This window comes from Lutra lutra, chromosome 17, assembly GCF_902655055.1.
Source record: "Lutra lutra chromosome 17, mLutLut1.2, whole genome shotgun sequence".
In the NCBI taxonomy this organism is placed as follows: Eukaryota; Metazoa; Chordata; class Mammalia; order Carnivora; family Mustelidae; genus Lutra; species Lutra lutra.
In genome coordinates this window covers 27620814-27646351 of record NC_062294.1, presented here as the reverse complement: position 1 = coordinate 27646351, position 25538 = coordinate 27620814, and the positions used below count along the sequence as shown (strand labels likewise).

The following is a 25538-nucleotide window of genomic DNA, read 5'->3' as shown; positions in this document are numbered from 1 at the left end:
GAGGCCAGCCTGCCAGTAGGCCAATCTCTGATGAGACGGCCGAAATATCTAGAGCTTCCATTGGTAAATCAGGAATAGGCTCCGCCTTCTTTAACCTTGGTACTTCCTATTGGTCGGCGCTGGGGAACACGGGAGTGGGGGCATTTGGGGAATTGTAGTCAGCCTAGGAGAGTAGCTGCTTAATCAGTGTGGCGTGGGTCTGTAGCTTAAGAGAAGATGAATGGGAAACGGCCAGCTGAGCCTGTTCCCGGCCGGACCGGGAAAAAGGGAAAGAAGGAGGTGATAGCGGAGTTTTCGGACGCTGTCACGCAAGAAACCTTGAAAAAGCAGGTGTCTGAGGCCTGGAGCCGCAGGACGCCGTTCCGTCACGGTAACCGGGTGCTGTGTGGGGGAGCAGGGTCTGCCTGGGGGCCTCTTAAAGTCCTGCCACTCGAGCCGAGCCCCCCCGGCAGCGGGGCCACAAGGGAAGAGGCCCTTGGAGACAGTGTGACTTTGGCCACCTCGGAGTCTCCTGCTGCCCTCTATTATTCCAAGTTCGGCTTGGATTTAGAAATCTGAGAAGAGGAAGAAACGTAGGCCCCAGAGTTGGGGAGCAGAGGGGCATGCAAGTTTGTAGTTCCTCCGAGGGCAGTGACCGCTCTCCCAAAATCGTGTAGCCAGAGCATGTATTATAAGCTGTCAGATAGCTGGCAGCCGAGCTTACTCGTTTTTACACGCCCATGGGTCGACTACGTGACCTGTGGGAAGTAAACCAGTGTTGAGCAAGGGAAGGAACCCACCTTAGACGATTCCTGCCTCAGCTTCAGATATCGCTTTAGAGGATGAGAATTCCGCTTCATGCATCATGCTTTCCCTCCTAGAGTTTGCCATGTTTTTGGTTTCAGTTGTTAGGTGCTTTGAAGGGGTGAGTCCTGGGTGTCTGGATGTACATAGAAAGTGATCGCTTAGTGTGGAAAGGGCAAGCTCTGTACCCGCAGGGACTTGTCAATATCCTCAGCTGTAGGATGGAAAGAGTGATAATGTCTACCACAGGGTTGCCGAGGAGATGAAGTGACATCGCGTATGTAACACCACTGTATTTGGCACGGGCTATATGGTGGAGATGGTGGTGGTGACTATTAATATTAGGGGTTACCTAAGCTTTAGAGTATCAGAGGCAGTAGCCAAAATTTTGAGACAGAAATGAAGGCATTGGAGAGTTATGCTTGAACTGATTTAAAAAGCAAGTGTACGTTGGGGGCGCCTGGGCGGCTCAGTGGGTTAAAGCCTCTCCCTTCGGCTCAGGTTATGCTCTCAGAGTCCTGGGATCGAGCCCCACATCAGGCTCTCTGCTGGGGGGCGGGGGGGGGGGGGGGGCCTGTTTCCTCCTCTCTCTCTGCCTGCCTCTCTGCCTACTTGTGATCTCTGTCTGTCAAATAAATAAATAATCTAAAAAAAAAAAAAAGACTTATTAAAAAAAAAAAAAAAAAGACAGCGTGAGTTGTAACTTGGGGAAAGAAAAGGCAGGGTTGAAAAAAACTTGTCAGCCAGTATTGCTATTCTCATTTTTTTAGGGGTTGAAGCTCAGAGGGAGGGGAAAGCCAAATTTTTAAGCAGGCTCCTAGCCTAGTATGGAGCCCAATACAGGGCTCTATCTCACAACCCTGAGATCATGACCTGAGCCAAAATCAAGAGTTGGATGCCTAACCGACTGAGCCACCAAGGTGCTCCTCTATTCTCATTTTTAATTTGCTCCTCTCACTTTAAGTTGGGGGGAAATGAATAAAGAATCTAAAATATATTCAGTTCAGTGGCTAATCCCTGAACTAAAAAACAAACAAACAAACAAACAAAAAAAAAAACGCAGGAAACTTAATGACACCACCTGTACTCCTAAGGACTAGTATTTTAAGCAGAATATATTTAAAAAGTAATATTGAATGGGTAAAAAAAGGTGGGGGAGAGCTTATAATTCTTCCCCCAAGTCTTTAGGTACTAGATTTCTGAAAATGTGTGACCATTCCCTTTTGTATTCCCTGTGTCATGCTATTTGAGTCAAAAATACAAAGTGGGGGGCACCTGGGTGGCTCAGTGGGTTAAGCCTCTGCCTTCAGCTCAGGTCATGCTCTCAGAGTCCTGGGATCGAGCCCCACATCGGGCTCTCTGCTCAGCGGGGAGCCTGCTTCCTCCTCTCTCTCTGCCTGCCCCTCTGCCTACTTGTAATCTCTCTCTCTCATCAAATAAATAAATAAAATCTTAAAAAAAAATACAAAAGGGGAAAAGCTCTAAGTAATGTTTTCCTTCCAACAGAGGCCATTGTCATGGACATGGATCCCTTTCTTCACTGCGTGATCCCAAACTTCATCCAAAGCCAAAACTTCTTGGAAGGGCTTCAGAAGGAACTTTTGAACTTGGACTTCCATGAAAAGTATAACGATTTATATAAGTTCCAGCAGGTATTTATGTCCCTTTCACATTCACTCTTCCACTTCAGAAATGCATTATCTACAGAATCATTCGTTACCTTTAGACTAGAGGTTTTAGATTGGGTTTGCCTTGCAAGGTTCTTGGCTTGACATTGCTAAAAGTGTTCATTCTTTCACATAAGCTTACTGAGTATTAACAGTGTGTTAGGTGCTACAATTATTGCATGGGAGCCTCTGACAGAACCTGCCAGTTCCTGCCCTGTAAGGCTTCTAAATTTAAACTAAGAGAGGTGGTAGTGATGGGGACAGATAGTCAGGAAATACAGTAAGCCAGTAAGTTAAGCACATTATAAACAAAGGGGATTAAGTACATTTTGGGGATTGGTATGCTGAAGAGAGTTGTATGTTGGAAAATAATACCCATTTACATTTTTGAGTTCATGCCTTTAGGTAGCTTTATATACTGTAGTACACTGTGCATCGCAGTCTGATTATGGGAAGTGAGATCTGTTCTTTTTTTGGTGGACAGTTTAATTTGGCAGGAAAGACCATATCAAAATAAGGCCAGTTTTTCTACTCTCAGAAGACAGGGCTCAGTCTGGTTGAAGAAATATAGGTCATTGGCTTCCCCAGTTTGAGGGTAATATATTTTTAGTACATGGTATACATCACGCTTGGAAATCCTTCATAAAATCTCAAGGATATCAGCCCTTAAAAACCACAGAATAAAATACAAATGAAAAAGATGAGGATTATTTTGTTTTCTTTGCATTTCTTTCTAAAGAGAAACCACTTGGTTTCTCTTTATCTGGGATAAGGGAGTAAATAACATGATTTCCCCCTCGTGCCTTAGTTCTTTTGCACTAGAGCTGATTGTGTCCTCCCATCCATCGATCTTTGGGCTTTAACACATATAATTGAATTAACCAAGTTAAATACACACTTGATATGACTCTTACTAGGTCAGGAAATCTGATGAAAGTTAAACTTTTATCCTAGTAAAGTTATATACATTAAAAGCCACAACTGTCTGCCTTTGTAATTATATCAGCTTCAGTAAGACTAAGTTATTCTTGTTGATTTAGGGCTGTATATGTCTCTGATTACTAAAACAGAGAAACCAACCTGGTTTTTACTTGATGCAGTCTGGTAGATGAAAATACTTCTGATATCAGTGAGTGGCAAAATAATAAAAAGGGGCTTGGGTAATGAGGAGGGGGGTAAAAGGTTACTTTAGATCATATGGATAGTTGGTAAAATTCTACTTTGCTGTTGGGACTGAACTTCTTCATCCTAAAACAGTAGATGTAAAACCTATTTTTAGTCTCCTCTCCCTTCAAACTTTGCTTATATCTGCTTTTCTTTGCTTGTGTTATGAATTGCCTTAATAATGGGGTCTATGACATCTTACAACCTCGGGGCACCTGGGTGACTCAGTGGGTTAAAGCCTCTGCCTTCAGCTCAGGTCATGGTCTCAGAGTCCTGGGGTTGAGCCCTGCATCAGGCTCTCTGCTCAGTGGGGAGCCTGCTTCCCCCCGCCCTCTGCCTGCCTCTCTGCCTACTTGTAATCTCTCTCTCTCTCTCTGTCAAATAAATAAATAAAATATTTAAAAATAAAAATAATAATAATAATGGGGTCTATGACATCTTACAACCTTCCCAAGCAAGTTTGTCAGTAAGAGTTTCCTGATATTCTGGGTATTTTAAAGCAAGTGTTATCAAGTGCGTGCTTTATGCCGTGCTAAGTACTCATAACAGTCCTATGAAGGAAGTACCTTACTATTCCTGTTGTACAGATGAGGGGAATGCATTGGTTTTTTCCTTGTCTTCTGGATCATTCCTTGTGACGTGTAAAAGAAAGCTCTTCCTAAGAAAAAAATGCTTTTGACCTGACTTTGCCCTTCACCTCATCCCTCTGCTCTTCTTAACAGTAGAATTCCATATAAGTTGTCTGTGCTTTCTCAAATACTACTCCCATTCTCTGTTAAGCCCACTTTACATCAGGCTTTTACCTACTACTCCACCGAAACTACACTTGTCAAGGTCACTCACAACTTCCACATTAGTAAATACAGGATTCATTTCACTTGACCTTCCAGCCGCATTTGAGCTACTATGTTACTCCTTTCTCTGGGAGACATTTTCTTTACTTTGAGTATACCATGTTCTCTCGGTCTTCCTTCTACCTGGTAAGCGCTTGGTTTCCTCTGGTAAGTCTTCCTTTTGTACCTGACTTCTTCATGATGGAGTACTTTAGGGCTTTGCCCTTGGGCCACTTCCAGGCAGATTTCCAGGGACTCCTGAAGCTTTGCCTCTATTCTTGGATATCTGTTAAGTGTCTCACACTTAAGCCCAAAACTAAACTCCTGTTCTTCTCCCCCTAAATCTTCTCCATCTGCAAAGTTACCCATCCAGTGAACGGCAACTCTATCTTTCCAAGTGGCCCAGGCTAAAAACTTTCTGTTCCTCTCTCACCTCATACGTAGTTTATCAGGAAATTCTGCAGGTTCTCTCCACAAAACATATCTGGAAAAAAACACTTCTTTCCACTTGCACTACCAACAACCAGTCCAAAACATCTTATCCTCTCATCAGAATTATTCTATTAGTTTATTAGCCAGTCTTACTGCTTCCATTCCTGCCCACTTATACAAGCGCAGCCATTGTGTTCTTTTCAAATAACAGTGGACCCAAGAGAATTGAAAATATGTGCACATAAAAACAAGTACACCAATGGCCATAGAAGATTATTCATAATATCTAAAAATGTGGAAAGAACCCAAATGTCTATCACCTGATAAATGGACAGATGAGTGTGGTCTAGCCACACAACGGAATATTACTCAGCCAGGAATAAGAATGGCAGAGCAATGCTTCTGTGTCATGGAGGAGCCTTGGGAATGTATTAAGAGAAACTAGACGTGCAAGGCCACGTGTTGTAGGATTCCACTTATATGTAATGTCCCGACTAGGCAAATCCATATAGAGAGTCAGAAAGTACATTAGTGGTTGCCTGGACCTTGGGGGAGAAGACTATATACAGTGATTGCCTAATGGCTCTAGGATTTCCTTTTGGGGGTGGGGATGATAAGTGTTCTGGAATCAGATGGTGGTGGTCCACACAACATCATGAGTATATTAAATCCACTGAATTAAGCACTCAGATGGTTAAAACGGTAAATTTTATCTCAATTTTTAAAAACATAAATGGAAATCTACTACTCCCTTGCTTAAAGTCTCCAAAGGTTCTTCATTTCTCTGACAGAAAGCCAAAATACTTAGAAGAGCTCTAAGGCGTCCCATTGCCTCTTGGGCCTCACCTCTTACTGCTGTCCCCTGCACTCTCTATGCTCCAGCCACAATCTCTTTGGATTTCTTCATGCTCAGGACCTTGAATCCTCTTTTTCTTTTTAATTAATTAATTTAATTTTTAGAGAGAGAGTGCTAGGGGGTGGGAGGAGCAGAGGGAGAGGAAGAGAGAATCTCAAGTAGCTTCCGTGCTGAGCAGGTAGCCTGACATGGGGCTTGATCTCACAACCCTGAGATCACAACCCTGACTGAAATCAAGAGTCAGACACTTAACTGACTGAGCCACGCAGGCGCTCCAGGACCTTGAATCCTCTTTGCCTAGATGTTCCATTGGCATGTTTCCTAACCTCCTCAGGGCTTGGCTTCACTCAGTGAAATCTAGCCTGGCCACCATGTTTGTGCTTGCAGACCTTTTCCCAAACTTCAGCACGCCCAGTCCTTCATATCCTGCTGTTTTTCCCTGTGCCTTTGTCACCTTCTTTCTTACCAACCTTCAACTTTTTATGTTTATTGTCTCCCTCAAAAAGAAAAGAAACACTCCTGTCGATGACTATTTAAGTATTTGCATGAATAAGGTCCAGAGGGATTAAGTAACTTGCCCGGGTCATGGAGCTGCCACATGGAGGGGCCATAGGTCAAACACAGGCAGCTTGTCGGTGTCCAGGCTCTTTACCACAATCCTCTACTACTAGGATATGCACTGAACTGCTTTCCTGTGTGTTTCTAATATATAAAGGAAATACCTTTTTTTTTTTCCTTTTTCTATGATCAAGTCTGATGATTTGAAGAAGAGAAGGGAGCCTCACATCTGTGCTTTAAGGTAAACAATTAATCATATTTCTTGGGTGTGGAAAATGTTACATCATGTAGCGTTACATCATTATCCCATTTTGTAGAGGAGAAAACAGACTGAGAAATTACATAACTTTTTCAAGGCTTCCTAGATGAAAACGGAGGGAACTAAGCTACAAACTCAAGTCAGTCTGTTTCCAGCGCCCACCTTCTCAGTGATAAAATGTTCAGCTTTGTCAGCAATCAAGGAAACACTGCTGAAACCATTTTTCACATGTTAGGTTGGCATATATTCAAAACAAAACCCCCCAGTGCTGACAGAAGTATAGATCCCTTTCTTAGGTGATGGTTTTGGAAAAATATATCAAAACTCTTCAAATTATGCTTACCTTTTTATAGTGTCATTCCACTTATAAGAATTTACCCTGAGGGCGCCTGCGTGGCTCAGTGGATTAAGCCATTGCCTTCGGCTCCGGTCATGATCTCTGGGTCCTGGGATAGAGCCCCACATCGGGCTCTCTGCTCAGCAAGGAGCCTGCTTCCCTCTCTCTCTGCCTGCCTCTCTGTCTACCTGTGATTTCTCTCTGTCAAATAAATAAATAAAATCTTTAAAAAAAATAAGTATTTACCCTGAGAAAATAATTAAGGATGTGCTCAAAAAATTCCACTCAAGATTGCATGTCATAATGTTTAGAATAGTAAAAAAAAAAAATTTTTAAGGTTTATTCATTTTAGAGAAAGAGAGTACACGCTCTAATGCTAGTTGGGAGAGGGGAAGGGAGAGAGGGAGAAAGAATCTTCCAAGTAGACTCCCTACTGAGTGTGGAGCCTGATGCAGGGCTTGATCTATCCCATGACCCTGAGATCATGACCTGAGCTGAAATCAAGAGGTGGACACAACCCAGTGAGCCACCCAGTGCCCCCAAATAATGAAAAATTATATACAAATTAAATGGCCACTCATTGAGATTTATATAGGTAATGATACAAGCATGAGCAGAAAACTCTACAACCATTGAATAGGACATGTGTTAATTTTAATACATGAGAATGGTTAAGTTAAACCTGATTTCACCAATTCTAAGATACATTTTCTTTTTTCACATTTTAGCACTGCTGAGATCCAGTGTCTCACAAATTACTCTTGTGTCCTATTTTAATTGGCAACATTTTTTTAAGTGATAGCAAAATGATGATTCTTCTTACAGAGAAAGCATATTAGAGTTGATGCAGTACACTTGTCAAGAGAAAGGATGGGAGCACGTTGGTGGCTTAGTTGGTTAAGCGCCTGCCTTTGGCTCAGGTCATGATCCCAAGGTGCTGGGACTGAGCCCCACGTCAGGGTCTCTGCTCAGCAGAGAGCCTGCTTCTCCCTCTCCTTCTGTCTGCCACTTCTCCTGCTTGTGCTCTCTCTGTGTGTGTGTGTCCAGTAAATAAAACCCTTAAAAAAAAAAAAAAAGACACTAAAACTGTGCACACAATGTGAATGATTTCTTTTAAAGATTTTATTTATTTATTTGACAGGCAGAGACACAACGAGAGAGGGAACACAATCAGGGGGAGTGGGAGAGAAGCAGGCTTTCCACTGAGCAGGGAGCCCGTTGCGGGGCTCGATCCCAGGCTCGATCCCAGGACCCTGGGATCATGACCTGAGCCAAAGGCGGACACTTAATGACTGAGCCACCCAGATGCCCCAATGTGAATGATTTTTTAAAAAGAGATATATTTGGCTATCTGTGTACAAAAGAAAAGACAGAAGAATGGAATGTTTAAATCTGGCTTGTAGGATTTCAGATTTTCTTTTTTTAACAGTTTCTTTTTACTTATGGAGGGCTTCCCCCCCACCCCCCGGTTTTACTACAAGAAGCACGATGTTACTTTGTAATAACTGTTTTTCATTGATACAGGAGTCATTTTTTTTTTCTCATTCTCTTTCATCCTCTGGGACATTTTGATATATGATGGCAGCCTGCACGGATTGTTATTTCTTCCAATTCTGAAGTGTTGCTCGTGTGTGAATTGCATCTCTACTATTTCATATTTATTTTGACCTTTTGTTGTTGTTCCAAAAAGAGATGATTGCGCTAGAAGGCATTATCTCCTTAGTTCACAGCATGCCTCTGGTAAGCCTTTCCTGTAGGACTGAGGTTCCCTTCCCACAAGAATGGATCCTGTGATCCATAGGATCACAGCCGGCTGGACTGAGAGACGGGATTCCTTGGAAGAGAAAAGTGATGTTTATACTTCCCAGTTGGGCTCTGTGATTTCTCCCAAATTCAATTAACAAATGAGAATAATGACAGAAAATAATCCTGTCCTTGTGATACTTTCATAGAGTGACTAAAGGAGGAGCTTTTTATGGAATACATTTGAGGAAGGCAATGTTACCAGTAAAAGAGGGATTAAAGCCTTCGATAATAGTTGCTTAAAGCATCAGGACTTTGCAGAAATGTTCGCTGCCCACATCTCAAGCCTGGTTCAGCATTTTGCTCTGCTGGCGCAGTGGATATAGTCTGCAACTCTGTTTTTGAAGTTACATGGGCATTTCCGGTTGACCCAACCTCGCACAGTATTTTATAGAACTTTTTGGTTTGGTAATGTATAGAATAGAAAAGAGACTTGTTATCAAAATCTTAGGAGATCAGCCTGGAGACTTGACATTTAATTATGAACAGCACAGTTGCATTTTCAGTTGTGTACATCTGGACTAAAATGGTCCAAAAAATATTGTCTGTGTGTGCAACATACGAACTGACGTAAGTCCTTTCAAAATGTTCTCAACTCATCAAGATTCACATAATTTCAAAGTCGATTGGCTGAGTGAGTTATAAATGGGATTAAAGAGGTTCCTCTACAGAAAGCCCTATTAGCTGGTGAATGGAAATGTTTGGCATCTCTTACTGGTACCGTGCTAGCATCAGAACTTCTATGAAAAGTTTTCTGATCCTACACAGTTAGAAGGTACCATCATTGCAACTTAAAGTTTTTAATCTGCAACAGTGTCACCCAAGTATTCATTAAACAGTGGGGTAGTATTGAATGCCACAAAATGTGTCTAAAACTCTCGGAAAGGAACATCAGTGTGCTGAATTATGATGGAGGGCAGCGTACTACCGTGATGGGGCATGCTATCAACTGAAGAGGAAGAAAGTAAAACGGAATAGCAGAGCAAAACTATATTACAAAGTAGATGGCTTTGTATTTCTTTCTCTTTATTTCAGGTCAAGTCCTAAACTGTGCACGTTGAAAGTAAAGAAGCTATGACAGCGTCCAGGAAAAAGTAGCTGTGGCCGAGATCCAAACACTGTGGCTAACAAGTTACCTTTGTTGACATTTCTAGGAAAGTTCTGTTTGAAGATTTCCGGACTTGGCTTGCTGACATTTCCAAGATTGACCTGGAATCAACTATTGACATGTCCTGTGCTAAATATGAATTCTCTGGTAAGAAAGATAAAGGCCTTGATGTCTGGAGGACTTACAGGCTTTAGCTACATAGTATTGGCGAGATAGCATCAGTGTGCCAGAATCCTAGACTTGGACACACCCCCCCCCGCCCATAGCATTAGGACCTTCTTTTTTTTTTTTTTTAAGATTTTATTTATTTATTTATTTGACAGAGAGAGAGCGAGCGAGAGAGAGAACACAAGGAGGGGGAGTGGGAGAAGGGAGAGGGAGAAGCAGTCCTCCCGCTGAGCAGGGAGCCTGATGTGGGGCTTGATCCCAGGATCCTGGGATCATTACCCAAGCCAAAGGCAGACGCTTAACAACTGAGCCACCCAGGCACCCCGCATTAGGACCTTCTTAATAGATTTGACCTGGCTCGAATACCAAAACGCCTACCTTATTAGGCAGTAGTTCCCTTTGGTGGAAATATGATGAAAGCTGTTGACCACATTTTCAGAAAAATGCTGACAAGGCAGACACCAGCCAACTCGGTATAGAGCATTAGGAAACTCAGAGGCGATATTGTCCACACCACGCTTGGGCTTCCTAGGGAGCAAATATCCCTCAGTGCCTCTTTCTTTTCTTTTTTTTTTTTTTTCCTTGTTCTTTTGAAGGTAAGAAAGGACTATATTTTTAAGGAAAAGATCTTCAAACAATATAGAAGGATACAGTATAAACCTTGACAGGCCCTGCACCTTCTTCTTGTCCCCCTTTCCCTTCAGAGGTTTCCATTGTCACCTGTTCCCTTTATGAGCATAGAAATGTCTTTTTGGGGGCGCCTGGGTGGCTCAGTGGGTTAAGCCGCTGCCTTCGGCTCAGGTCATGATCTCAGAGTCCTGGGATCGAGCCCCGCATCGGGCTCTCTGCTCAGCAGGGAGCCTGCTTCCTCCTCTCTCTGCCTGCCTCTCTGCCTGCTTGTGATCTCTCTGTCAAATAAATAAATAAAAATCTTTAAAAAAAAAAAAAAAGTAAAAAAAAAAAAAAAAGAAATGTCTTTTTGTGGGACGCCTGGGTGGCTCAGTTGGTTAAGCAGCTGCCTTCGGCTCGGGTCATGATCCCGGCATCCTGGGATCGAGTCCCACATCGGGCTCCTTGTTCTGTGGGGAGCCTGCTTCTCCCTCTGCCTCTGCCTGCCACTCTGTCTGCCTGTGCTCGCTCGCTCTCTCTCTCTCTCTCTGACAAATAAATAAATAAAATCTTTAAAAAAAAAAAAAAGAAATGTCTTTTTGAAAGCGTGTTTGCTTTTTCACCTGAAAGAGAAAGTGTTTTGATTTATTTTACTAAGTAAAATTTTTTTAAAAATTTTGTTTATTTATTTGACAGACAGAGATCACAAGTAGGCAGAGAAGCAGGCAGAGAGAGAGAAGCGGGGAAACAGGCTCCCTGCTAAGCAGAGAGCCCGATGCGGGGCTCAATTCCAGGACCCTGGGATCGTGACCCAAGCCGAAGGCAGAGGCTTTAACTCACTGAGCCACCCAGGCGCCCCTGTTTTACTAAGCGGAATTTTGATGTGGGTTTACTCTCATACCGTATAGAGTCTAATAGGAGAAGTATACATTGGTAACCACATTTTGAGGCTAAGTGATACACAGGACAAGTCCTGTCCTACATGCTTTTTTAAAAACTTTTTTCTTTCTAATTGAAAATCATTTCAAACTTACAGGAACGTGGCAAGCATTGTACAAATAGTTTTTTCCCATTTTACTTGAGAGTAGGTTGCCGGCCTGCTCCAGGCCCCCCATGTTCTTCAGTGATTCCTACAACAAGGACATTCTCCTAGATGATGGCAATAAACCATCAAAATCAGGAAATTAAGATCGATACATTATTCCCATCTAATCCGAAGGCTCCATTCAAGTTCCACTCTTTGGTCCTTGACTGCAAAAGGATCCTCTCCGGGCTTGCATAACTGTCGTGCCTGATTTGGTCTCCCTCAGTCTAGAACAGTTCTTCAGTCTTGCCTTGACTTTCATGATCTAAATGCTTCCAAAGGTTTACAGAGGACTCATTTTGTAAATCTGCCCTCAATTTGGATCTGTCTGATGCCTCCTTGTGATTAGATTCAAGCCTTGCATTTTGGGTAGAAATGTTACAGAATCAATTATGTGGGGGTTTTTTGCTGCATCTTATCAAGGGGTATACGGTTTCTACGTGTCATAGGCTAGTGATACTAACTTTGATTATTTAGTTAAGGTGGTAACTGATGTCAGGTCTTCCTACTATAAACTTGTTCTTTTTCTTTCTGTAATTGAATCAGAATTTTGTGGGGAGATACTTAAGGATTATGTAAATATCCCATTTCTCCTCCAACTTTGATTCACTTATTTTAGCACCCTCTGGCATTTCTTGCAAAATTATTACTGTGCAGGTTGCCAAATGGTGATTTTTTTAAAATAATAAAATCATTCCCTTTACATTGATTGGTTGTCATTCTGAAAAGGAAACCTTCCTCTCTTCCCATTTATTTATTCATATATTTATTTACATCAGTGTGGATTTATGGGTCACTATGTAATGGGCTATAATCAGTTGCTCTATCAAAGTGAGGTTCATCTTGTCCCTGATTTGATCAAGGGGAGCCCCTTTAAACTAATTTCTGTGTCCTTTTGATGGGTCCCCATCATTCATAATATATCTTACTTCCTAGTAGAACAAGATTTTTCCAGGCTCGTCTTATGTGTCCCTTGCTCTAGACCCAGAGTTAGCCATTCTTCCAAAGAACCCTGATGGCTTTTAGAGACAAATGATGCTTAGAAATCAGATCTGGACTCTAAGGGTTTCTGCTGTGGGGTGTCACCGCTCCCAGGCCTTTCAGTAGAGAAGAGGTAGCGAATACACAGATGTGCATATGCACACATGCATTTACGTGTGTGTGTCAGTGTCTAGAAATATGCAGGGTCTAAGTAAATATCTACATGCATAGGAAACTCAATTCCCATTGATTCCTATAGTTGCAATTCAACACCATAGGATTATCCCAGATTTCTCCATTTCTGTATTTGTAATTTCCTTTGTCAGCAGTGAAAACCATGGCTTCTGTCACCTTCAGGATATTTCTTTATCAAAACAATCCCTCCATGTGTGAACGATCAGAGTCCACCATAACAAACCCTCCTTCTCCTGCCCTGCAGGGATGCCTCCCTTGCTCAGTCGCACCTAACAGCTTTTAGAAGCTTTAGCTCAAGAAATTAACAGGAACTGCTACCAAGAGATCTACATACAATGATGTTCATTTGTTCACTGAAACATTTTGCTTAATAGATGAGAAATGGAAACAACAAGTAGAAAATTAATTAAAGGAGAAAGAAGGTAATTCATAGTCCATATAATAGCATAACTATAGGCCATTAAAACAATGACAGGTGTGTGTAGTGATGAGAACAGACACTGGGGAGGCAATAAAAAGACCACAAAACAACCACTATAGGATACCCATTTTTTTTAAAAAGCAAACATATGTAGGAAAAATACTGGAAGAACGTAAGAAAAATATTGATAGTGATTATCTCCGGGGTCTGTGCCTATGGGTGCTGTTCAGTGCTTTTAGAGTTCTCCATCTTCCCAGTTTTATGTCTCCGATTATAAAACAGGAGAAATAAGTGTCATTTTACAGCTGGAGGACCTCACATTGCGGGTGGATATCAGATGGACCGATATTAAAATGCAGGATCAGAGTATCGGCTGCTCCTTGTTGGCTCGGGGACATTAAAGCACGTGTTGCACTATTGCAGATGCCCTCCTCTGCCACGACGACGAGCTGGAAGGGCGCCGGATCGCCTTCATTCTTTACCTGGTTCCTCCCTGGGACAGGAGCTTGGGGGGCACCCTGGACCTGTACGATGTTGATGGTAAGACAAGCGCATGTGCGTCAGCACCAGTAGCTACTTCTGAGCTCTTAACACACAGTGTGTGTCCTCCTCTGAGGAGGGCGAGCAGACACCAGCCCTGACAGCCGCCTCTCTACATTGGAGTCATTACTCCAGAGGTGGAGTCCATTATTAGCATGAGGACTAGTCATTCCCTACTCGTGAGTACTAAACTGGAAAGCGGAAACATGTGGAAAGCTGCCTGGGGCCATCAGTCTGCCAGGGCCAGTCTGTCTGACAGGAAGTCAGGGTTTCCTAATGACTGACACCAGATGTTGACTCTCGGAAACTTTCCAAACTTTTCCTAGCCCTCAGCGATAACAGATGGCATAGCACGAACAGTGGTCAGCTAGCAAAACTGAGTGAAACAGACTGAAGGGGGTGGCGTTCTGCAACCTGCAGGGTACATCTAGTTACCCTTAGAAATCTGAGAATTGTTAAAGCGAAACAAGGTGGCCTGAAAGTGGTTGCTGATAAGGAAACCACATTCATTCGTGTTGTCTTCTCTCCTGGTGCAGAACACTTTCAGCCGAAGCAGATCGTCAAGTCTCTTATCCCTTCATGGAACACACTGGTTTTCTTTGAAGTGTCTCCAGTATCCTTTCACCAGGTAACAGTTATAAACCACAAATACACAGAGTACTAAGGATCATGCTCTTTAGTCCCCTGTTATCGAAATGTGACCGCTTCCTGTTGGACTTCCGTGGTGAGGTTGTGTGCACATCTGGCCTGACGGATCCGGAAGTGAGCACATCCAGGCTGGCAATCTTCCCCCTCAGCGGGTATGTTCATGTGCTGCTGGCCTTGTCCTTTCAGGTGTCTGAAGTCCTATCTGAAGAAAAGTCGCGTTTGTCTATAAGTGGCTGGTTCCATGGTCCTTCACTGACCCGGCCTCCCAACTACTTTGAACCTCTCATACCCCGGAGCCCTCACATCCCACAAGATGTAAGGATAAATGCCTGTTGTCGGGATTCTATCTTAGAAGTTTTACCATATGGTTTGTTTTCCTGGTAATGAAATTGGACTTTGAGTTTCTTTTGCTTTTCTTGGGTAAACTTTTGATAGTGTCTTTTTCTCAGGCAGAGTTTTCCATCACTTTTATGTGTAACAAGGAGAAGATTATAAAGTGAGGCTTTGCATATATTTTACTAGCACGAAGTGATGTAAGAACAAAAGCAATAGGAATTGTTAATTCACGTTTTGCATCTGCTGCTTCTTTTTAAGCATGAAATTTTGTATGATTGGATCAACCCTACTTATCTGGACATGGATTACCAAGTTCAAATTCAAGAAGAGTTTGAAGAAAGGTCTGAAATTCTCCTAAAGGAGTTCCTTAAGGTAAGCCAGCATGTTCTGACCAGTGTATCTTGGGGATATCAGTAGCAGACCCCAACAAAATCTTACTGTTATAACTTGTGCTTTTGTTTTTCTTGCTTCTTGGGTGGGTAAACAGGCCTCACTAAAGGAGTTTTTGTTTAGTTCCTGGTTAGAATGTTTATATCATCTTGTTGATAAAATATACAAGTGATGCTAGTAGCTAACATTGATATCAGTTGTGTGCTTAGTGGGTTAAGAGTCTCTTGGGTATTCCCCAGTTTTCTGGAATCTTAATGGTACACACACACACACACACACACACTTGGGTGTTCCCCAGTTTTCTGGAATCTTAATGGTACACATGCACACGCACACACACACACGCACACAAACGCATGCATGCATGCTTTGACACTGAGAGGGAGTTGTATGTAGCTTTCTTCCTATTCATTTGGTGAATATGGTTTCCTGTCAGTTTACTACTGCTTTTAGTGAAAGATAGATTATTAACTGAGAACACTTATTAATGAATGTTTGACAGTGATACACAGCATATTTCAGTGGAGAGGGAACTACATCAGGAGTCAGAAGACTTCATATTCATGTCCTGGCTCTGTGGTTTTACTAACCTGAGAAAATCACTGAATCCCCCAGAGCTTATAGCTCTTCATCAGTTAAACTGGGGTAAGACATCCCTTGTTCATCTTGAAGAGTTGTTGTGAGGGCCAAAAGAGATCATAGACACTGCTGTGGTGCCTCACAGTTGACTCTGGATCCCATGGAAGCACAGCCCCAAGAGCTGTTCCTCCATGAGAAAAGAGGTTGAGACACCCCCACATACTACCTCTCTCTCTCTCTCTCTCTCTCTCCCCCCATCTCCTTCCCTCTTGGAATTTTTTTTTTTTTTTTTTTTTGACAGAGAGAGCAAGCACAGCAGGGGGAGCAGCAGGGAGAGGGAGAAGCAGGCTCCCCAAACAAGGAGCCCAATGCGGGGCTCAATCCCAGTACCCTGGATCATGATCTGAGCAGAAAGCAATGCTTAACAACTGACCCATCCAGGTGTCCCTCCCTCTCAGAATTTTAAAGCTGACATTAGCATTTTTTTTTTAAAGATCTGTTTATTTATTTGACAGACAGAAATCACAAGTAGGCAGAGAGGCAGGCAGAGAGAGAGGAGGAAGCGGGCTCCCTGCTGAGCAGAGAGCCTGATGTGGGGCTTGATCCCAGGACCCTGGGATCATGACCTGAGCCAAAGGCAGAGGCTTTAACCCACTGAGCCACCCAGGCGCCCCTGACATTAGTATATTAAGGAGCTTGAGAAGTATTTATTATAGTAAATAAAGTTGTTTGAACCTATTTTTTCAGCTTACCTAAACCAGGCTTTGGGATCCTCTTTCCTGTTATAGGACTGCTGTTTTTGGTTTTGTTTTTGTTTCTTTTTAAGATTTTATTTATTTATTTGACAGACAGAGATCACAAGTAGGCAGGGAGGCAGGCAGAGAGATAGAGGTAGAAGCAGGCTCCCCGCCGAGTAGAGAGCCCAATGCGGGGCTTGATCCCAGAACCCTGAGATCATGACCCGAGCCGAAGGCAGAGGCTTAACCTACTGAGCCACCCAGGCTCCCAAAGACTGCTGTTTTAAGAACACTTCTTGGGAATCCACATTAAGCAAGCACATAGAATGCCTCTTGTGGAGCAGATTTCAATAGATTAATCAGCTTTTTGCTCTACACGTGGCTTTCTCTATTTAGAAAGCTGATTACATAAAGGTGAGGCCTACAGAGAATTCTAGTGTGATGACATTGACTGTTAAGCAGTTTCATTCTTTTTCCTCACATCTTACAAATTGAAGAGACTGTATTATGACCTTCATTTTATAAATGCAGGAGTCTGAGAGGTTTAGTGATTTGACATGAGATACATAACCACTAAAGGAAATAGCCCAGATCGAAACTCAGGTCCCTTGGCTAAAGCATACTTAGGATTTATCCAGTGGCTTGTTCTGGCTGCACTGTAGCAGGCCTGGGGGACCATGGGCGAAAGGAGTGAACACCCTTTGGACCTTTTAGGAATTAGCCAACATGATTCTACGGAGCGGGCCCCACCCGCAAGGCCAGTGTGGATCATAGAGAGACTCACTCACTGCTTCTTTCTTTGCTCGTTTTCCAGCCTGAGAAATTTGCAGAGGTCTGCGAGGCTTTGGAGAAAGGAGACGTGAAATGGAGCAGCCGAGGTCCCCCTAACAAAAGGTAGAACTGAGATATTTGCCTTTGTGTTCAGCACCTGCCTGTTTGTCTGCAAGGTTCACTTCCAATAATGGGACATCTGCCAGCAATAGGACATTGGGCCTGGTGACGTTTCATTCCCAGGGACATCCAGTAGCAGGCCCTGGTAGAACCTCACCGTTGCAACAACCTGTGCTTTAGAAGGCCGTGCCATGGGGCGCCTGGGTGGCTCAGTGGGTTAAGCCGCTGCCTTCGGCTCAGGTCATGATCCCAGGTCCTGGGTTCGAGCCCCACATCGGGCTTTCTGCTCAGCAGGGAGCCTGCTTCCTCCTCTCTCTCTGCCTGCCTCTCTGCCTGCTTGTGATCTCTCTCTGTCAAATAAATAAATAAAAATCTTTAGAAGGCCGTGCCAGGACTTAGGGAGCAGGGTTAGAAACTAACGAGCAGCTTTTATTCCATGAGTAATTGTACAGGTGTGGCTTTGTTGACCAGCTTGGCCTCACTGCTTTCCAGGTTTTATGAGAAAGCCGAGGAGAGCAAGCTTCCCAACATTCTGAAGGACTGCATGGAATTATTCCGCTCCGAGGCTCTGTTCTTGCTGCTCTCCAACTTCACAGGCCTGAAACTTCACTTCCTGGCCCCTTCAGACGAAGATGAGGTGGAGAACCAAAAAGAGGGAGAAGGAGCCTCTGCCACCGATAACACTGAAGAAGGGACAAGCCATAGCTCCCCTGAGCCAGAGAACCATCGGACGGCCTTCCGCAACAACAGCTGGCAGAGCAAGGAACAGCCAGACCCAGACTCGGAGGAAAATGAAGCAAAGCAAGGTAAGCCATTGATCTGAGTCGTCCTTATTTACCATGAAGCATTCACTCTTCCATCATCGATTCATCCAGCAACTATTACTCGAGCATCTGTGATCTGCTGGGCCTGTTTTGGGAGCTGGAGGACAGAACAAACAAGGTCTCCGCTCTCCCAGAGTTTGTGTTCTAGTGGGAGAGGATGGAGATTAAACGTGTACGCCAACCACGAGAAAACGTAAGATAATGAAAGGGGTTTGCAGAAAATCTGAATAAGGATGTGTGCTGAGGAATGACCAAGTGGCCTCTTTGGTGACCGGGCAACCGGAGAAACCAGTCTCGGGATCTGCCATCCAAGCTCAGACCTGAATACCAAAAAGGATCTGTGGGAAGAACATTCTAGGTAGGAGAAGCAGCTCAGACATTTTATTAGGCTAACAGTAGACGAACAGTAGACAGAAATAGGACTGGCTTTGCCCCAAACTACTCTAAGACATAAGAACATCAAAGAGAGGAAGGTGAACACAGCTTATTTCTGCCAAGGACCAATAATAGCTAAACTTGCTTATAAAAACTTGCTTGAATTTGAGCAGATAGGTAGAAGGAAATTATTAAAAGTAGAGAAAGTCTAAGGGCTCCTGGCTGGCTCAGACGGAAGAACGTGCAACCCTTGATCTCAGGGTCATGAATTTGAGCCCAACATTGGATGTGGAGATTAGTAAAAAAAAAAAAAAAAAAAAAAAGTAGAGGAAGTCTTTACAGGCAAGATCAAACAGAGAAAATAGGAAATTTAAAAGGTAAGGCTTCTGTGGGAATTTTGGCACCTGTAGGTAAGCGGCTACCAACTGAGCATATACAGTTTGGCACCTACTAAATCAGACGAGAAAATCTGCTGCCTGATTCCTCTCCTTTCCTCTCCTCAGTTGTACTCTCCCTGCTTCCACTCTGACTTCTGGAGAAGACCCCTGCCCTGTTGCAGTTAGAAGAGCAAAGACAAGAGAGGTGGATGCCCACAAAGCCAACAGAGTGACACAACAACTATGTAACAAATTCTGTGGCCTCCCAGACTGACTGACCTGTCGCTTTGGTCACCACGGGTTTAGAACAACCAGAGCCAGGTGGCTTTTTCTGTGCTAGTCACTACATAGGATAGCCTTTCCTTAAGATAAAGTTAGCTTTCCTTGATAATTGATATTGACATCTATACCTGGGCCCTAAAAGGAATCAGGTGAAGATCAGTGGGGCCTCACAGGCTTTTTTAAAAAGTATCTCTTGGGGCTCCTGGGTGGCTCATTTGGCTAAGCTCCTGCCTTTGGCTCAAGTCATGATCCCAGGGTCTTGGGATCAATCCCTGCATCAGGCTCCCTGCTCAGTGGGCAGCCTGCTTTTCCCTCTCCCCTGCTTGTGCTCTCTCACTCTCTGTCAAATAAATAAAACCTTTTAAAAAAAGAAAGAAAGAAAGAAAGAAAGAAAAAGTATCTATTAACCTCTATTCCTTTTTGGTTTCATTTTCATGGGAACCTGGAACTTGGAAAAAAACTGTTCAGGCAGCCTAAGGATGCTTTATTCTATTACTGGGCCTCCACTGTATGCAAGGCCCCTGGGCCAAGCAGCGGGAATACAGAGGTAAATGTAAAAAGTAGCTGTTTGTAAAGTTCATCATCTTAAAGAAAAGGGTGGGGACAAAGCCATAAAGGAGCAGACTTTTCCTATTTTATTAAAGTTAAGCTGGCATAAACTCAACTTTAGGATGTTAAATGTAACCCACATGGTGCCCAACAAAGAACATAGCTTGTAGGGTATACATAGAGGAAACTGAGAAAGGCATTTAAACATTTCAATACCAAAAATCAGTTAAACACAAAAGACTGTAATGCAGGAAATGAGAGATAAAAAGCTACAAGGCATTTAGAAAACAAATAGCAAAATGAAAGAATCAAGCCCCTCTTTCCTAGTAATTACATTAAACGTAAATGACAGTCAAAAGACAGAGATTGGCAGAATAGACAGGAACGCAGGATTCAACTATCTGCTGTCTACAAGAGACTCCCTTGAGATCCAGAGATGCAAATAGATTGAAAATAAAAGGATGCAGAAAGATGTTCCATGCAAACAGTAACCAGAAGAGAGCAGGAGTGGCTCTACTAATATCAAACAAAATAGACTTTGTATTTATTTATTTATTATTATTTTTTAAAGTAAGCTCCACATCTGACATGGGGCTCGAACTCTTCATGGCCCTGAGATCAAAAGTTGCTTGCTGGGGCGCCTGGGTGGCTCAGTGGGTTAAAGCCTCTGCCTTTGGCTCAGGTCATGATCTCAGGGTCCTGGGATCGAGCCCCACATCGGGCTCTCTGCTCAGCAGGGAGCCTGCTTCCCCCTCTCTCTCTCTCTCTCTGCCTGCCTCTCCGCCTACTTGTGATCTCTCTCTCTGTCAAATAAATAAATAAAATCTTTAAAAAAAAAAAAAAAAAAAGAGTTGCATGCTGTCCCACCTGAGCCAGCCAGGCATCCAAACAAAATATACCTTAACTCAGGAAAGAAGAGACAAAGAAGGACGTACTATATTTTTAAAAGTTCAGTACAGCAGGAAGATACAACAATTTACAAATCTTTATGTACTTGATGACAGACTGAAAATATATGAAGCAAAAACTGACAGAATTGGAGGGAGAAATGGGATAGTTCTCCAGTCGCAGCTGGGAGAAGTCAGCTCCTCAGAGGACTTAACCCAATAAACCAGCTACACGTAACAGGCATAATACAGAGCAATATACCCCCCAGCAGTGGCATATACATTCTCAAGTGAACATGGGACATTTTCCAGGAAAGACCATAAGTTAGGCCACAAATTTAGTTTCAGTAGATTTTAGAAGATAGGTACCAGTAGCGTATGTGACTCTTGATCTCTGGTTTTAAGTTCAAGCCCCACGTTGGGTGTAGCAATTACTTAAAAATAAAATCTTGGGGCACCTGGGTGGTTCAGTGGGTTAAAGCCTCTGCCTTCGGCTCGGGTCATGATCCCAGGGTCTTGGGATCGAGCCCCGAGTCGGGCTCTCTGCTCAGCAGGGAGCATGCTTCCCTTTCTCTCTCTCTCTCTCTGCCTGCCTGTCTGCCTACCTGTGATCTCTGTCGGTCAAATAAATAAATAAAATCTTTAAATTAAAAAAAAATGAAGTTAATATCATTATAAATAAATAAATAAATAAATAAAAATAAAATCTTTAGGGACATCTGGGTGGCTCAGTCGAGTGGCTGCCTTCATCTCAGGTCATGATCCCAGGGTCCTGGGATCGAGTCCCGAATCCGGCTCCTTGCTCAGCAGGGAGCTTTTTTCTCTCTCTTCCTCTGCCTGGCACTCTGCCTGCTGGTGCACTTGCTCTCTCTCACTCTCTCTCTGACAAATAAATAAAATTTAAAAAATTTAAAAAAAAATCTTTAGGAAAATAAAAAATAAATAAATAAAAAATTAAAGATAGATAGATCATACAAAGTAGCTTCTCTAACCACAACAGGATGCAGTTAAAAAGAAACAATCAAGCTTGATCTCCATGGAAAGACATGGAGGAACCTTAGGTACATATTGCTGAGTGAAAGCAGCTGGTCTGAAAAGGCTACTTCCTGTATGATTCCAACCCTATGACATTCTGGAAAAGGCAGAACTAAGGAGAGAGTAAAATCAGTGGTTGGAAGAGATTAGAAGGGAGGGAGGGATGAATTAGGTGGAGCACAGGGGTTTTTTAGGGCATTAAAACCAATTCTGTATGATACGGTGATGACGGACTCAACGTTACGCAGTGATCAAGACCCATAGAATGTACAGCACAAGGAGTGGACCCTAATGTCAACTATGGACTTTAGTCAATAATAATGTATCAGTATTGGTTTGCCAGTTGTAACAAGTGAATCACACCAAGATAAAACATGAATAATAGGAGATGCCAGCAGGTGGTGAGGGGGAATCTATTTAAAATTATAAATTTAGGGGCACCTGGGTGGCTCAGTGGGTTAAGCCTCTGCCTTCGGCTCGGGTCATGATCTCAGGGTCCTGGGATCGAGCTCCGCATCGGGCTCTCTGCTCAGCGGTGAGCCTGCTTCCTCCTCTCTCTGCCTGCCTCTCTGCCTACTTGTGATCTCTCTCTCTCTCTCTTTCTCTGTCAAATGAATAAATAAAAATAATAATAAAATAATAAATTTATTCATGTTATAATTTTTATATTGGCAGCTAAATGTATATTCCATCTAAAATTTCTTGTAAAGAAAGAAATAGAATGTCAAGTCCCCCTGCCTGCCCTCCCCCCAAACGGTACACAATACATTTCTGACAGTCACTGTCAGTAAGGCTGGTTTGGTGGAGCAGTAGGTCAGAGGGCTTATGGGAATGGTTTCCCTTTAGTACTGGATCATTCCTACTTATTTTTCCCTCCCAAACTAGCAGTTGTATCAAAGTTGCTTATTTTCTTAAGCAGGCTCCACACGCAGCATGGAACCCAACACGGGGCTTGAACTCATGACCCTGAGATCGACACCTGAGCTGAGATCAAGAGTCAGACACTGAACTGACTGAGCCACCCAGGTGCCCCTGTATCAAAGTTATTTTAAGTTTTTTCTGGCCTTCTGTTGTTTCTTCTTAGACTCAAGTGTTCCTACATGCCAGGGGGAACTGAGGCGTTGGAAGACCGGTCACTACACTTTGATCCATGACAACAGCAAGACGGAATTTGCCCTGGACTTACTTCTCTACTGTGGCTGTGAAGGTAAGAGGCGGGAAGGATAGCAGTGAACTGTTCCCTTGAGAGGGGCAGTCCCCTGGTGACCCCCTCCAGCCAACCAATTCAGAAGTGAGGTGCCTTGGCCAGGATCACAGATGACAGAAGTTCCCTGTTGGAGGGGATCTTGGGGGTCATGAACTTCAGTCTCCCAACCCAAAGGATTTATATCTGTGACTAAGGCATGGGGGGATGTGGACCAAACCATAATTTCCCTCCAAGTAACCCCCTTATCTACCTCTTCTATGTAATTGTCCTTCCAGGTGCATTTTATATTCAATTCTTAGTTTTCAGTTCTTAGTGTGGATTGAATGGAAATTCAAGCTCATAAGGCTTAGAGTTGGTTACTGCTGAGCTCTCAGATCCCTGAGCTGTAAGCAGCATGGGATCAGCAATGGAAGCAGAGGATGCACTCTTGGAGTCAGCTTTCTGAATGCCGTTTGTTTTCCCTTTGTAAGGCTGGGAGCCAGAATATGGTGGATTTACCTCCTACATTGCCAAAGGTGAAGATGAAGAGGTAAGTTGCTTCTGACAGCAGACTGCCCTTTTGAGTTCTTGAGGAATCTTTCATTCTACAGAGACCCAATTTTTATGACCTTTAGCCAATGTCTTTAGCCGGTAAACCCATGATGGTCTGCCTGGCAGTGGTTCTAATTTCTAATAGAAAGTACTGAGCAAGGAATAAAGATCCCAAAGGATAATCAGGAAGCATTTCTCCTACCCTACTGAGAAATTTCATGTACGCTAAGAGTTACATAGTGCATTCCCATGTAATCTTCCAATATAGTAAGAAATAAATGCACTGGGTAAAAATCTTTCTGGGTATGATTTGGAATGGGGCTCGTTGGAAAATGCCTTGACAGCCAGAGGAATAGCTCCGCCTAGTAAAGGACCTTTTAACAGATCCCCCATCGCCAGTCTAAGTACATGATGTGAAAACCGTCTGTTCAGTGGTGAATCATTGAGGAAGAGTTGGGAAGTTCTGTGTTCTGATGTCATTGTATTTGCTTATTTCAGCTGCTAACAGTGAATCCAGAAAACAACTCTTTGGCACTGGTCTACAGAGACAGAGAGACTCTGAAATTTGTCAAGCATATTAACCACCGAAGCCTCGAACAAAAGAAAGACTTCCCCGATAGAACCGGTTTCTGGGACTTTCATTTGTCTATTATGAATGACAGGGCTGGGCAGAGCTAGAGGAAAGAGACCCTTCTTCGGGACCGGGAGGCACGCAGGAGCCACAAGGTGACCTGTGTAACGGTGTCCTTAAAATCTGTGGGTGGTAGGACTCATCATCACTGTCCTCAATCTAGACCTTGAGCTTGGAGCCAGGTACCTCTCTCTTGATTAAAAAAAAAGGCTTTGTCTTTTTTTTTTTTTTTAACATTCATTTTTCCTTTTCCACATGACCTTCTTTAGTGATTTTTACAAGTTTTGTGTGTGGTAAAATATACACGATACAAAGTGTACCATTTTAACCATTTTTAAATGTACACTTCAGTGACATTCAGTACGTTCACGTGGTTGTGCGCGCGTCACCACCATCCATCTCCAGAACCTTTCCCAGACTGAAGCTCTGTCCCCATGAAGAGTAGCACCCCCTCCCCTCGCTCCCCCGGCCCCTGACAGCCCCCATTCCACTTCCCGTCCGTCTGCAGAAGTGGAACAATATTCGTCCTCTTGTGACTGGCTTATTTCAGCAAGCATGAAGTCTTCAAGGTTCCTCCATGCTTCCAATGATTTTTTTTAACCTTTTTTTTAATACTCAAGGCTGATCCTGCCCTTCCTAATCACACTGGTTTAGAACATTACAGAAACTTCTAGCCTCTTCTTGCTAGGCTCCTACTTCCTCCCACTGCCTATGGCTTTGTTTCACTGACTCTCCTAGGACAGTGTAGACTTAGAGGATGGTGTGCCTGCCTTGGGAAACGCGGGCCTGGCTCAAAGCAAACACCCCGCACCTCCCCAGGAGACCTCTGGTTGGTAAAGGAGAGGGCTACTTGGGCCCTGTGTAGTGGTTCCTGGAGTCGGGGCTCCTGTAGAACTAAGTGATTCTGGCCTCAAGTGTGTCTTTCCTTTTCCTAAAAACTCTAGGATCAGCTATAAAATTTGCTGCCTTTTTTTCTTTAAAAGAACAAATGCTAAAGGTCCCACCAAAATGCCAAGAGGATGTGCACTTTGTTACACTCTTTTCCCCTGGACTGTCGGGATGACATGAGAAGTACCACCTGTATGCGTGGGTGTGCCAAATAGGCATCAGGGTCACTGCATCTTTAGCTGAAAGATGCTATTCTCATTCCATTCTTGTCTTCTCATTTCCTCTCTTCTTTTTACATGTATTACTAGCTATTACCGTAGCTTTTATTAATCAAGAGAAAAAGCATTGGGCTTTTATCTTTGTTAATCTCTTAACACTGAGTACTGACTCTATTCTAAAGTTGACCTTAAATGAAAGAATGTGTTTCACTTTCTTTTAGGTTGATGATTTCAAATCTGTTTAATTTCACACCCCAATCAGTAAAAAATGTGTTAGCATTTATACCCATTATATGGATATCTATCTAGAAATTTTTCACATGCACTAATATTCAGTATTGTTACAAAACACTAC

General features: G+C 43.2%; 1 protein-coding gene across 1 annotated transcript; it reads left to right on the top strand.

Annotated features, from left to right (window-relative positions):
- The first annotated feature begins 137 nt into the window (after positions 1 to 137).
- OGFOD1 (2-oxoglutarate and iron dependent oxygenase domain containing 1) lies at positions 138 to 24650 on the top strand. The gene is made up of 13 exons (XM_047710037.1): positions 138 to 370; positions 2290 to 2435; positions 6488 to 6534; positions 9847 to 9947; positions 13682 to 13798; positions 14335 to 14426; positions 14633 to 14761; positions 15041 to 15154; positions 17303 to 17382; positions 17872 to 18185; positions 22793 to 22915; positions 23386 to 23444; positions 23945 to 24650. The coding sequence occupies exons 1-13, from the start codon at positions 217 to 219 to the stop codon at positions 24122 to 24124; spliced, it is 1656 nt and encodes a 551-aa protein (XP_047565993.1). The 5' UTR covers positions 138 to 216; the 3' UTR covers positions 24125 to 24650.
- Positions 24651 to 25538: the final 888 nt, after the last annotated feature.